Source organism: Electrophorus electricus, chromosome 18, assembly GCF_041902795.1.
Source record: "Electrophorus electricus isolate QZ-2024a chromosome 18, ASM4190279v1, whole genome shotgun sequence".
In the NCBI taxonomy this organism is placed as follows: domain Eukaryota; kingdom Metazoa; phylum Chordata; class Actinopteri; order Gymnotiformes; family Gymnotidae; genus Electrophorus; species Electrophorus electricus.
Window position 1 is genome coordinate 19636938 of NC_137514.1, and position 15001 is coordinate 19651938.

The window sequence follows — 15001 nt, forward strand, 5'->3', positions numbered from 1 at the left end:
TCAATCTGTAATTTCCATCAAACCAGATGCCTGTAGAGTCTTATCAATGTTTGGTATGAGTTCTGAGGCAAAGTCCCACACCCTTTTATCAACAACCAGTTGATCTTTGGTAAGAGTCCCTTGTCGTGGTGATCTTATATGAACAATTCGACATACATCAAAAGGCACAAAAAAAACATCTCCATATTTTTGGGGTACGTAGTGCACTGATGTTTGCACTACAGTCCTTGGATTGATAATCATTTTTCTGGGGTTGTCTAAGTCTTTTCTATCTGGTTCTCTATAAATATGTTCCATAATATTAACACCGGGTATATTTCTCCATTCTGGCCGACTGAATCGATCACTCTCTTCAAATTGTGTCTTGGGGAAAAAGTGACTCTCAATGAAAAACACACCCATGTCTTTGTGCTGCTGTTGAAGATCCTCCATCAGTAATGGAAGGTTAGCATGCTTATAAGGCATAATGATTTCATCAATGTCATTCAGAAGAACATATTTGGACTGATACATGTTTCTATAAATACACTCATTGAGGGTTACCAACTGACCATAATAGTGGAGGTCTCCACCATGCTCCACAAAGTTCCATCCTTTAGATGGGTTAAGGAAATGGTCAATAGGCCATGGAACAATCTCTAAAATTCCTTCCCTCTTATAATGCTGTAAGAGTTTCTCCAGGTCAGGACCACAGCTTGTGTTGTAGATCACTACATGTTGTACACCCAAAAGCTTGTACATTTCCATGGTTTGTACAAATTGCAGAACATTATTATAGCTTCCAAAGAGGTTTGAGATACATACACTGAAGTTGAACTTAAATGATTCCCTGGTCACTGTGTTCTTTATTGGTAAGAGATCTTCAGAATAAATGGCAGAGATGTTTCTACTAGTTGAAATGGATACAAATGCTGCATCTTGAGTGTGTGCACCATCACACAGAACATCTGAAGCTGCATATGGAAAACCAAAATGGTCACTGTGTATCTGGACTTCAGCCTCAGCAGTCTGGCAGTTATGGTCATTGTTACAGTAGATGCAGTAAAGAGGCTGCAGACTGTCCCTTCTGATTATGCTGATAACTCGAATGGCCTTATTGATTCTGTGATCGATGAATGCAGACACCATTAAATGTTTTGAGTGTTTAATGGGGGTTATGGAAAACAAACTGAATTTGTTTGTTTCAGAACCATTGAAACTAGATGGCAATATGTCCATAAATGTATATCCAGTAAACATTTGGGTAAGGATGACCCCTAATAACACAGAAACTACAATCAAAACAAAAAGAGGGAATTGCTTTTTTTCCATCTTAATCCACTATCCAGAAAAAAACACCTGCAGATTGAAACAAAATAATTGCATTAATACAACCACTACAAGCAGTTTCTGTTCATTTTCGGAATACACGTGTATACACATGTCCCACTGTAATGGGAAAATTAGTGACCAAAAAAATTAAAGAATTAAAAAATAACAAGGACTAACAAATGTTCTGTGATGTGAGCAGGCTTGTTATTGTCCTATAATTAGAAGCTGAGCATGAACTAACCACTAAAATCTAAACAGGTTGTACTTGTAACAAACGTTCTACTATAATTGACGTTATACTTACCCATTCATGGGTAAAGTATGTGCACTGAGTTGCCATTTCATAGATACACGTACTGAATAGCTGTAGTGAAGTCTCTATCAGTGCTGGGTTGGGACCAGATATACAAGATATGCAATGCACACTCAAACTGTTTTTGATTGGCATGTGGAATCCAAGTAGTGTTGAAATGGATTTACAAGCTTGGGGGGTGGGGGGTGGGGGGGGCGTATTTTGACTCTGTGATTTACAGTGTTATGGAATACGTTTGTATTATAGTCATACCTATCATCTAATCGGTCTGGCGTTGTGGAGGGGACTGCTACCTACTTACCGAATTTCATGTCTGTTGGACCTTTGTTCTCGTCTGGGCGATTGGTTTTAGTAATGGATCTGAATAAGAATTCTTAAACAAATCTCTAACATATAATAGGGTTACAGCACTGGACCCCTAATAATAATGGCAATGATGCTGTTTACAGCGTCTCCCTTATTTCTCATTCGCTGGGCGTTTTGTAACGTGCATGCAATTAAGGTTTCTCCGTACTCTTTTTCAAGCCAGGCATTTGTAATGGTAGATCACGCGCGCAAGCAATATTTTTAATATTTATGAATTATGAATTAGCAGGAATTACTCATGAAGAATATTAAGTAATTATTAGTAGGAAATAAACTATCGCTAGTGTTATTAAATGTAGAGAGGCAAACTGGCAGAAAATTGTCGACAGACTAAATGTGTAAGCACGCTTTTTACCACATTTATGGGCGCTTTAACATTAAAAAATTGTTATTGGAAAGTACAATACAACATAATACAACTTAAACGGGCCAACACACTACGTTTTAGGGTAGGCAGTTCTGTTTTAAAAATGTGCCTCAAAGCCATACAGGACATTTGGTCTTTAGTAAGCGCTTTACTGCACCGAGTGATTTCGATGTAGGGTCCTAATACTTTGCCCAGATACTATGCATTCGGAGTATGTAGCGCTGGTAAAAGTCGTAGCGCTGCTGCATATTATCTATATAACTGATTTGCTTGTTTTTCTGTGCCATTCCATTACCCTGCTTTTAAGTTAGGATGCATCCCAATTGTGTATTAATTACCGATGATAACTAGTATTTGAATATGTAGTATGCAGTAGAGTTAATAGTGTCAATGTGGGGTAAACTCAAAAATCCACAAAGCATACATAGAACTGGTTGGTTTTTGAGTATGGTTTGGATGGACAACAACAACCCACAATGCAATGCGAAACAGAAAGGGAGCTACTCAGGTCTGGGAAAAAAAAGCCAGACAAGAACAAGAGTTAAGTCACCATAGTGGCAGGAGAATGGGTGTGTAAATGTGTCTTAGATTCCTTTTAAATTATTTTTAGGAATTATAAAGTAATTTACAAAGAGAATAAATTATTAATATATTAGTAAGAAATCTATTTGAAACGCACGTTAATTTGGATAAGTTATCTTGCTAGGTAGCCACCTAGAGTGGTGTGAAAAGTGTTTTTTTTTCAGACACTTTTTCACACCACTGTAGCTAATTGTTTTGCATTTATAAACAAGTTAGCTAATTAGCTACCTAGCTGAAAGCAGCTAATTTTAAATTAACATCTTAGTGAGAGACATATTATTTGGAAATACATGCAGAGACATATACATTTATAACGCGTGGTGGCCCGAGTGCCGCAGGGCGAGGGGCAGGACGCACAGAATCCAGCGACTGGGACGTACATTTATTTACATAAACACAAAACGATATTGCTACTCACAAGCGTTACAAACATTAACATGAACATGAAACGGTTAACAAGAAACAAGCACAATAAACATGCATACGTTTAGCAATAACATAAGGAACACTACATCAAAACGTTACATCCACAATAACCAACAATCCTGCACACTACAACGAGGGTTAAATGCATAAATAAAACAAGGTGCAGGTGTGGTCACAAACAACGACCCTCCCACTGCTCGTGGCGGGCCAACCCACGTGACTCGCGGGAGGCGAGCGTTCCGTGACAACATTACCAAGAGTTACCATAGCAATAAGAAACTTCAATGGAACTGTGATGATTGCCCCCTCTCCCTGGCGTTGCGATTTTCACCGCTATGAGTTCTGTTTTGTTTTCTGCCTGGTCTTTGTTACATGTGCTTCTTTGTTTTGGTTTCATTTTTTTCTCTGTCCCCTATTTAGTTCTCTGCCTGTTATCTGTTTCTCCTGTGTCTTGTTGTTACGTTATTAGTTCGTGTATTTAAGCCCTGCGTTCTGTCACCCAAGTTGTCGGTTATTTTGCACGTTTGGTTTCTTATGCAGTTTGTGCTCTTCATTGATGTTTGTATGTTATTTATTCACCCGACTCTTATTTATGTATATGCTTAGGTTTTATAGTCTATTTTCCAAGTGTTTCATATTGCCTCATGTTTGGTTTACATTCTTTGGTTTTGTTTGTATTTGCTTTTATTTATTAAAGTTCCCTCTTCGAACCTGCAACCTGCCTCTTGCCTTGTCAATATACAGGAACACTTTGGGTTTAAAAGATATTTATCAACGGTCATGTATATTTGTTCATCCTCAGTGTGGATTAAACTGAAGTGGTCCAATGTAGGAAATTGCAGACCATACTATTTTGATAAATGGAGATATTTAATATTGGTAACAATTGTATCATGGATAACCTAATGAACATTTTGAAGATTCATTTGATGGCATTGTAAACAAATATCTCAAACCCAAGATTTACATTTTAATCATTAGCCTCTGGCCTAAAGTTACCATCATAAAACTAGTTTTCTGTGACATCTATAACTGTAGTGTAATGGCCCAAGTGTCGCAGGGTTTACAAGGTAAACGATGAACACAAACAAGGGCATTGACATTGTGAAAACGGACACGAACAAAGGCAGTGTGAACAAAGGCAATGGCCGACATTGATGCACACACCAACAAGAGGTTTAAATCCATAAACTCAGAACAACACTAACTAGGTGCAGGTGTGTGCAGACATGTAGGCATGTTTACAATCAAAGTAGAAACTCCCACTGTATGCAGCGGGCTGTACCACGTGACAGTGAGAGTGGAGCGTTCGTGTTATTGGCGTTGATGGGCCCAGAGACTAGTAGCTCCCCCAGTCAGTCCTCATTCCATCAGAGACAGTTCAGGACAAAAGCGCACACACACACACACACACACACACACACACACACACACACACACCCTTTTGGTTTTCACAAAGTTTACTGCCTCAGTTGTTTTGTCCGATATTTATATGATATAGATAAGTTTTTTTTATAAAAAAAATTGTATTGACAAATACATCTAGTTTAAGCAAAGACTTAATATTTACAGTGTTGACCCTTCTTTTTTTAAGACTTCTGCAATTCACCTTGGCATGCTGGATATCAGCTTCTGGGTAAAATCTTTACTGATGGCAATTAATTCTTTCCTAATCATTGCTTGGAGTTGATAGCAGTTTCTGTGTTTTTGTTTGCCCACCCTCTTTTTGAGGATTTACCACAGGTTCTCAATGGGATTGAGATCTGGGGATTGAGATCTGAGACATGGTGCTCCGTCATACTGGAAAAAAAATAAAAAATAAAAAATTGTTCATCACCAAATTGCTCCTGGATCGTTGGGAGAAGTTGCTCTTGGAGGATGTTTTGATACCATTCCTTGTTCATGGCAGTGTTCTTAAGCAAACATTTGAGCAAGCATTCAGCAAAAGGGCTGAAATGCAGTGGCTGGAATGGAGTAATTTTTGTGATGAAGTTGATTTTCATGGCCAAGAATGACTGACTTTTCAGTTAATTGCAATTCATCTGATCACTCTTCACACTCTAGAGATAATGCAAATTGCCACCATTGAAACTGAGCCAGCAAACTTTGTGAAAAGCTAAATTTGTGCTAGTCTCAACTTTTGGACATGACTGTACATCGTTAGCAAAATCTTGACTGCATACTTGATATTTCAAAACAGTAACAGGCCACCATCACAATTCAGTATGAGCACACAGATATACACAAAAAGTCAGTTATACATGAGTCATTTGTTGGTTTAAAGGGCAGCAAAAGACAATTGACAAGTTAAATGATCTGCAACAGGAAACTCTGGTCCAAATTAGAGTGTTTATGACAATGCCATTGCTAGTTGCATCTTTTCAAAGATCATTCAGGAAGCTAAAATGTATCAAAACACACCTTCAGTCAAATGTGAACAATGACAGTTTGGACCAATTGGCAGTGATCCGAGCTGAACACAAATTGGCCTGTTCAACTGATGAAACAGATGCCTAAATTTATTGTATTGTTGCTAAATACTAGTGCATAGCCACAAAATGTAACTTAATGATTAAAATAGTTATTAATCTGAACTTCAAATAAGCTATTCTTGGCCTTTTGTACATATATAGCAATCCCTGTGATTCTCTTGAAATACTGAAATTTAGATAATCTTGATTTTGCATACCCCTCAACAAATGAGTGTTGGCAAACCTTTTTAGAAATAAACACAATGAAACTTTGGAGTAATGAACAAGTTACACATGGTTGTAATGTCCCCTTATTGAAATAAAGTGGTCCAAAATGTAAATTGAAATCCAAATGTTAAATAAGGTAAGATATAAATGTAATCATAATGTATGGGAGCTATATGAATGCATTATTTTCTGAATACAAGAACAACAACAGACCTCTGAAATGTACTCTGTTACAATCTAATGTATTGAAGAAACTGCATGAAATTATTGTCTGGCTTTGGATACATAAGGAATTTTTGCTGATGTAACAATTTTGCTAATACATGCAGGAGACAGCAATGACTACACAAAAGCCTTTGAAAAAAAATGTGTAATATATATTCAAATTCGGGGAGCAGCCTTCTAAGGTTGGAGTATCTACTTGTGGCATTAAGAAAGTTGATAATAAAGTGTAAAAGGACAGTCAAATAACATTTACAATATAGGCCATATATAAATGTTGGTAACACAATTATACATATTTTTTTTTTATTCTAGACATTTACATATATTTATGACATAGGCAATGCCACAGAAAAAAAAAAAGAAACACTAAAATGAATATCATATCAATCTGTAATTTCCATCAAACCAGATGCCTGTAGAGTCTTATCAATGTTTGGTATGAGTTCTGAGGCAAAGTCCCACACCCTTTTATCAACAACCAGTTGATCTTTGGTAAGAGTCCCTTGTCGTGGTGATCTTACATGAACAATTCGACATACATCAAAAGGCACAAAAAAGACATCTCCATATTTTTGGGGTACGTAGTGCACTGATGTTTGCACTACAGTCCTTGGATTGATAATCATTTTTCTGGGGTTGTCTAAGTCTTTTCTATCTGGTTCTCTATAAATATGTTCCATAATATTAACACCGGGTATATTTCTCCATTCTGGCCGACAGAATCGATCACTCTCTTCAAATTGTGTCTTGGGGAAAAAGTGACTCTCAATGAAAAACACACCCATGTCTTTGTGCTGCTGTTGAAGATCCTCCATCAGTAATGGAAGGTTAGCATGCTTATAAGGCATAATGATTTCATCAATGTCATTCAGAAGAACATATTTGGACTGATACATGTTTCTATAAATACACTCATTGAGGGTTACCAACTGACCATAATAGTGAAGGTCTCCACCATGCTCCACAAAGTTCCATCCTTTAGATGGGTTAAGGAAATGGTCAATAGGATATGGAACAATCTCTAAAATTCCTTCCCTCTTATAATGCTGTAAGAGTTTCTCCAGGTCAGGTCCACAGCTCGTATTGTAGATAACTATATGTTGAACACCTAGAAGTTTGTATATCTCCACTGTTTGGGCAAATTGCAGAACATTATTGTAGCTATCAAAAAGGCTGGAGATACAGACAGTGAAATTGAACATAAATGATTCATGGGTCTTTTCATTCTTGATGGGCAATAAATCTTCATTATGAATCTCTGAGATGTTTGCACTGGTTGAAATGGCTACACGTGTTGCACTCTGAGTGTGTGCGCCATGACACAGGACATCTGAGGCTCCAAATGGAAAGCCAAAATGGTCAACGTGTATCTGGACTTCAGCCTCAGCAGTCTGGCAGTTATGGTCATTGTTACAGTAGATGCAGTAAAGAGGCTGCAGACTGTCCCTTCTGATTATGCTGATAACTCGAATGGCCTTATTGATTCTGTGATCGATGAATGCAGACACCATTAAATGTTTTGAGTGTTTAATGGGGGTTATGGAAAACAAACTGAATTTGTTTGTTTCAGAACCATTGAAACTAGATGGCAATATGTCCATAAATGTATATCCAGTAAACATTTGGGTAAGGATGACCCCTAATAACACAGAAACTACAATCAAAACAAAAAGAGGGAATTGCTTTTTTTCCATCTTAATCCACTATCCAGAAAAAAACACCTGCAGATTGAAACAAAATAATTGCATTAATACAACCACTACAAGCAGTTTCTGTTCATTTTCGGAATACACGTGTATACACATGTCCCACTGTAATGGGAAAATTAGTGACCAAAAAAATTAAAGAATTAAAAAATAACAAGGACTAACAAATGTTCTGTGATGTGAGCAGGCTTGTTATTGTCCTATAATTAGAAGCTGAGCATGAACTAACCACTAAAATCTAAACAGGTTGTACTTGTAACAAACGTTCTACTATAATTGACGTTATACTTACCCATTCATGGGTAAAGTATGTGCACTGAGTTGCCATTTCATAGATACACGTACTGAATAGCTGTAGTGAAGTCTCTATCAGTGCTGGGTTGGGACCAGATATACAAGATATGCAATGCACACTCAAACTGTTTTTGATTGGCATGTGGAATCCAAGTAGTGTTGAAATGGATTTACAAGCTTGGGGGGTGGGGGGTGGGGGGGGGCGTATTTTGACTCTGTGATTTACAGTGTTATGGAATACGTTTGTATTATAGTCATACCTATCATCTAATCGGTCTGGCGTTGTGGAGGGGACTGCTACCTACTTACCGAATTTCATGTCTGTTGGACCTTTGTTCTCGTCTGGGCGATTGGTTTTAGTAATGGATCTGAATAAGAATTCTTAAACAAATCTCTAACATATAATAGGGTTACAGCACTGGACCCCTAATAATAATGGCAATGATGCTGTTTACAGCGTCTCCCTTATTTCTTATTCGCTGGGCGTTTTGTAACGTGCATGCAATTAAGGTTTCTCCGTACTCTTTTTCAAGCCAGGCATTTGTAATGGTAGATCACGCGCGCAAGCAATATTTTTAATATTTATGAATTATGAATTAGCAGGAATTACTCATGAAGAATATTAAGTAATTATTAGTAGGAAATAAACTATCGCTAGTGTTATTAAATGTAGAGAGGCAAACTGGCAGAAAATTGTCGACAGACTAAATGTGTAAGCACGCTTTTTACCACATTTATGGGCGCTTTAACATTAAAAAATTGTTATTGGAAAGTACAATACAACATAATACAACTTAAACGGGCCAACACACTACGTTTTAGGGTAGGCAGTTCTGTTTTAAAAATGTGCCTCAAAGCCATACAGGACATTTGGTCTTTAGTAAGCGCTTTACTGCACCGAGTGATTTCGATGTAGGGTCCTAATACTTTGCCCAGATACTATGCATTCGGAGTATGTAGCGCTGGTAAAAGTCGTAGCGCTGCTGCATATTATCTATATAACTGATTTGCTTGTTTTTCTGTGCCATTCCATTACCCTGCTTTTAAGTTAGGATGCATCCCAATTGTGTATTAATTACCGATGATAACTAGTATTTGAATATGTAGTATGCAGTAGAGTTAATAGTGTCAATGTGGGGTAAACTCAAAAATCCACAAAGCATACATAGAACTGGTTGGTTTTTGAGTATGGTTTGGATGGACAACAACAACCCACAATGCAATGCGAAACAGAAAGGGAGCTACTCAGGTCTGGGAAAAAAAAGCCAGACAAGAACAAGAGTTAAGTCACCATAGTGGCAGGAGAATGGGTGTGTAAATGTGTCTTAGATTCCTTTTAAATTATTTTTAGGAATTATAAAGTAATTTACAAAGAGAATAAATTATTAATATATTAGTAAGAAATCTATTTGAAACGCACGTTAATTTGGATAAGTTATCTTGCTAGGTAGCCACCTAGAGTGGTGTGAAAAGTGTTTTTTTTTCAGACACTTTTTCACACCACTGTAGCTAATTGTTTTGCATTTATAAACAAGTTAGCTAATTAGCTACCTAGCTGAAAGCAGCTAATTTTAAATTAACATCTTAGTGAGAGACATATTATTTGGAAATACATGCAGAGACATATACATTTATAACGCGTGGTGGTCCGAGTGCCGCAGGGCGAGGGGCAGGACGCACAGAATCCAGCGACTGGGACGTACATTTATTTACATAAACACAAAACGATATTGCTACTCACAAGCGTTACAAACATTAACATGAACATGAAACGGTTAACAAGAAACAAGCACAATAAACATGCATACGTTTAGCAATAACATAAGGAACACTACATCAAAACGTTACATCCACAATAACCAACAATCCTGCACACTACAACGAGGGTTAAATGCATAAATAAAACAAGGTGCAGGTGTGGTCACAAACAACGACCCTCCCACTGCTCGTGGCGGGCCAACCCACGTGACTCGCGGGAGGCGAGCGTTCCGTGACAACATTACCAAGAGTTACCATAGCAATAAGAAACTTCAATGGAACTGTGATGATTGCCCCCTCTCCCTGGCGTTGCGATTTTCACCGCTATGAGTTCTGTTTTGTTTTCTGCCTGGTCTTTGTTACATGTGCTTCTTTGTTTTGGTTTCATTTTTTTCTCTGTCCCCTATTTAGTTCTCTGCCTGTTATCTGTTTCTCCTGTGTCTTGTTGTTACGTTATTAGTTAGTGTATTTAAGCCCTGCGTTCTGTCACCCAAGTTGTCGGTTATTTTGCACGTTTGGTTTCTTATGCAGTTTGTGCTCTTCATTGATGTTTGTATGTTATTTATTCACCCGACTCTTATTTATGTATATGCTTAGGTTTTATAGTCTATTTTCCAAGTGTTTCATATTGCCTCATGTTTGGTTTACATTCTTTGGTTTTGTTTGTATTTGCTTTTATTTATTAAAGTTCCCTCTTCGAACCTGCAACCTGCCTCTTGCCTTGTCAATATACAGGAACACTTTGGGTTTAAAAGATATTTATCAACGGTCATGTATATTTGTTCATCCTCAGTGTGGATTAAACTGAAGTGGTCTAATGTAGGAAATTGCAGACCATACTATTTTGATAAATGGAGATATTTAATATTGGTAACAATTGTATCATGGATAACCTAATGAACATTTTGAAGATTCATTTGATGGCATTGTAAACAAATATCTCAAACCCAAGATTTACATTTTAATCATTAGCCTCTGGCCTAAAGTTACCATCATAAAACTAGTTTTCTGTGACATCTATAACTGTAGTGTAATGGCCCAAGTGTCGCAGGGTTTACAAGGTAAACGATGAACACAAACAAGGGCATTGACATTGTGAAAACGGACACGAACAAAGGCAGTGTGAACAAAGGCAATGGCCGACATTGATGCACACACCAACAAGAGGTTTAAATCCATAAACTCAGAACAACACTAACTAGGTGCAGGTGTGTGCAGACATGTAGGCATGTTTACAATCAAAGTAGAAACTCCCACTGTATGCAGCGGGCTGTACCACGTGACAGTGAGAGTGGAGCGTTCGTGTTATTGGCGTTGATGGGCCCAGAGACTAGTAGCTCCCCCAGTCAGTCCTCATTCCATCAGAGACAGTTCAGGACAAAAGCGCACACACACACACACACACACACACACACACACACACACACCCTTTTGGTTTTCACAAAGTTTACTGCCTCAGTTGTTTTGTCCGATATTTATATGATATAGATAAGTTTTTTTTATAAAAAAAATTGTATTGACAAATACATCTAGTTTAAGCAAAGACTTAATATTTACAGTGTTGACCCTTCTTTTTTTAAGACTTCTGCAATTCACCTTGGCATGCTGGATATCAGCTTCTGGGTAAAATCTTTACTGATGGCAATTAATTCTTTCCTAATCATTGCTTGGAGTTGATAGCAGTTTCTGTGTTTTTGTTTGCCCACCCTCTTTTTGAGGATTTACCACAGGTTCTCAATGGGATTGAGATCTGGGGATTGAGATCTGAGACATGGTGCTCCGTCATACTGGAAAAAAAATAAAAAATAAAAAATTGTTCATCACCAAATTGCTCCTGGATCATTGGGAGAAGTTGCTCTTGGAGGATGTTTTGATACCATTCCTTGTTCATGGCAGTGTTCTTAAGCAAACATTTGAGCAAGCATTCAGCAAAAGGGCTGAAATGCAGTGGCTGGAATGGAGTAATTTTTGTGATGAAGTTGATTTTCATGGCCAAGAATGACTGACTTTTCAGTTAATTGCAATTCATCTGATCACTCTTCACACTCTAGAGATAATGCAAATTGCCACCATTGAAACTGAGCCAGCAAACTTTGTGAAAAGCTAAATTTGTGCTAGTCTCAACTTTTGGACATGACTGTACATCGTTAGCAAAATCTTGACTGCATACTTGATATTTCAAAACAGTAACAGGCCACCATCACAATTCAGTATGAGCACACAGATATACACAAAAAGTCAGTTATACATGACAATGACAATGCCATTGCTAGTTGCATCTTTTCAAAGATCATTCAGGAGCTAAAATGTATCAAAACACACCTTCAGTCAAATGTGAACAATGACAGTTTGGACCAATTGGCAGTGATCCGAGCTGAACACAAATTGGCCTGGTCAACTGGTCAAACAGATGCCTAAATGTATTGTATTGTTGCTAAATACTAGTGCATAGCCACAAAATGTAACTTAATGATTAAAATAGTTATTAATCTGAACTTCAAATAAGCTATTCTTGGCCTTTTGTACATATATAGCAATCCCTGTGATTCTCTTGAAATACTGAAATTTAGATAATCTTGATTTTGCATACCCCTCAACAAATGAGTGTTGGCAAACCTTTTTAGAAATAAACACAATGAAACTTTGGAGTAATGAACAAGTTACACATGGTTGTAATGTCCCCTTTTTGAAATAAAGTGGTCCAAAATGTAAATTGAAATCCAAATGTTAAATAAGGTAAGATATAAATGTAATCATAATGTATGGGAGCTATATGAATGCATTATTTTCTGAATACAAGAACAACAAAAGACCTCTGAAATGTACTCTGTTTCAATCTAATGTATTGAAGAAACTGCATGAAATTATTGTCTGGCTTTGGATACATAAGGAATTTTTGCTGATGTAACAATTTTGCTAATACATGCAGGAGACAGCAATGACTACACAAAAGCCTTTGAAAAAAAATGTGTAATATATATTCAAAGTCGGGGAGCAGCCTTCTAAGGTTGGAGTATCTACTTGTGGCATTAAGAAAGTTGATAATAAAGTGTAAAAGGACAGTCAAATAACATTTACAATATAGGCCATATATAAATGTTGGTAACACAATTATACATATTTTTTTTTTATTCTAGACATTTACATATATTTATGACATAGGCAATGCCACAGAAAAAAAAAAAGAAACACTAAAATGAATATCATATCAATCTGTAATTTCCATCAAACCAGATGCCTGTAGAGTCTTATCAATGTTTGGTATGAGTTCTGAGGCAAAGTCCCACACCCTTTTATCAACAACCAGTTGATCTTTGGTAAGAGTCCCTTGTCGTGGTGATCTTACATGAACAATTCGACATACATCAAAAGGCACAAAAAAGACATCTCCATATTTTTGGGGTACGTAGTGCACTGATGTTTGCACTACAGTCCTTGGATTGATAATCATTTTTCTGGGGTTGTCTAAGTCTTTTCTATCTGGTTCTCTATAAATATGTTCCATAATATTAACACCGGGTATATTTCTCCATTCTGGCCGACTGAATCGATCACTCTCTTCAAATTGTGTCTTGGGGAAAAAGTGACTCTCAATGAAAAACACACCCATGTCTTTGTGCTGCTGTTGAAGATCCTCCATCAGTAATGGAAGGTTAGCATGCTTATAAGGCATAATGATTTCATCAATGTCATTCAGAAGAACATATTTGGACTGATACATGTTTCTATAAATACACTCATTGAGGGTTACCAACTGACCATAATAGTGGAGGTCTCCACCATGCTCCACAAAGTTCCATCCTTTAGATGGGTTAAGGAAATGGTCAATAGGCCATGGAACAATCTCTAAAATTCCTTCCCTCTTATAATGCTGTAAGAGTTTCTCCAGGTCAGGTCCACAGCTCGTATTGTAGATAACTATATGTTGAACACCTAGAAGTTTGTATATCTCCACTGTTTGGGCAAATTGCAAAACATTATTGTAGCTATCAAAAAGGCTGGAGATACAGACAGTGAAATTGAACATAAATGATTCATGGGTCTTTTCATTCTTGATGGGCAAGAAATCTTCATTATGAATCTCTGAGATGTTTGCAGTGGTTGAAATGGCTACACGTGTTGCACTCTGAGTGTGTGCGCCATGACACAGGACATCTGAGGCTCCAAATGGAAAGCCAAAATGGTCAACGTGTATCTGGACTTCAGCCTCAGCAGTCTGGCAGTTATGGTCATTGTTACAGTAGATGCAGTAAAGAGGCTGCAGACTGTCCCTTCTGATTATGCTGATAACTCGAATGGCCTTATTGATTCTGTGATCGATGAATGCAGACACCATTAAATGTTTTGAGTGTTTAATGGGGGTTATGGAAAACAAATTGAATTTGTTTGTTTCAGAACCATTGAATCTAGATGGCAATATGTCCATAAATGTATATCCAGTAAACATTTGAGTAAGGATGACCCCTAATAACACAGAAACTACAATCAAAACAAAAAGAGGGACTTGCTTTTTTTCCATCTTAATCCACTATCCAGAAAAAAACACCTGCAGATTGAAACAAAATAATTGCATTAATACAACCACTACAAGCAGTTTCTGTTTATTTTCGGAATACACGTGTATACACATGTTCCACTATAATGGGAAAATTAGTGACCAAAAAAATTAAAGAATTAAAAAATAACAAGGACTAAAAAATGTTCTGCGATGTGAGCAGGCTTGTTATTGTCCTAGAATTAGAAGCTCAGCATGAACTAACCACTAAAATCTAAACAGGTTGTACTTGTAACAAACGTTCTACTATAAATGACATTATACTTACCCATTTATGGGTAAAGTATGTGCACTGAGTTGCCATTTCATAGATACACGTACTCAATAGCTGTACCAAAGTGTCTATCAGTGCTGGGTTGGGACCAGATATACAAGATATGCAATGCACACTCAACCTGT

General features: G+C 37.2%; 3 protein-coding genes across 3 annotated transcripts; all 3 read right to left on the reverse strand.

The window, feature by feature from the left end:
- LOC145651995 (uncharacterized) lies at positions 1 to 1239 on the reverse strand. Its single transcript, XM_081700892.1, has one exon. It carries the CDS (start codon positions 1237 to 1239, stop codon positions 1 to 3), a length of 1239 nt encoding a protein of 412 aa, XP_081557018.1.
- A 5433-nt stretch (positions 1240 to 6672) lies between these two features.
- On the reverse strand, positions 6673 to 7911 carry LOC145651996 (uncharacterized). The gene has a single exon (XM_081700893.1). The coding sequence runs from the start codon at positions 7909 to 7911 to the stop codon at positions 6673 to 6675; it is 1239 nt and encodes a 412-aa protein (XP_081557019.1).
- A 5344-nt stretch (positions 7912 to 13255) lies between these two features.
- LOC145643343 (uncharacterized) lies at positions 13256 to 14473 on the reverse strand. The gene has a single exon (XM_081700895.1). It carries the CDS (start codon positions 14471 to 14473, stop codon positions 13256 to 13258), a length of 1218 nt encoding a protein of 405 aa, XP_081557021.1.
- Positions 14474 to 15001: the final 528 nt, after the last annotated feature.

Coding starts and splice junctions, on each gene's coding strand:
- LOC145643343 (XM_081700895.1), bottom strand. CDS start 14,473: ATGGACATATTGCCATCTAGATTCAATGGTTCTGAAACAAACAAATTC.
- LOC145651995 (XM_081700892.1), bottom strand. CDS start 1,239: ATGTTTACTGGATATACATTTATGGACATATTGCCATCTAGTTTCAAT.
- LOC145651996 (XM_081700893.1), bottom strand. CDS start 7,911: ATGTTTACTGGATATACATTTATGGACATATTGCCATCTAGTTTCAAT.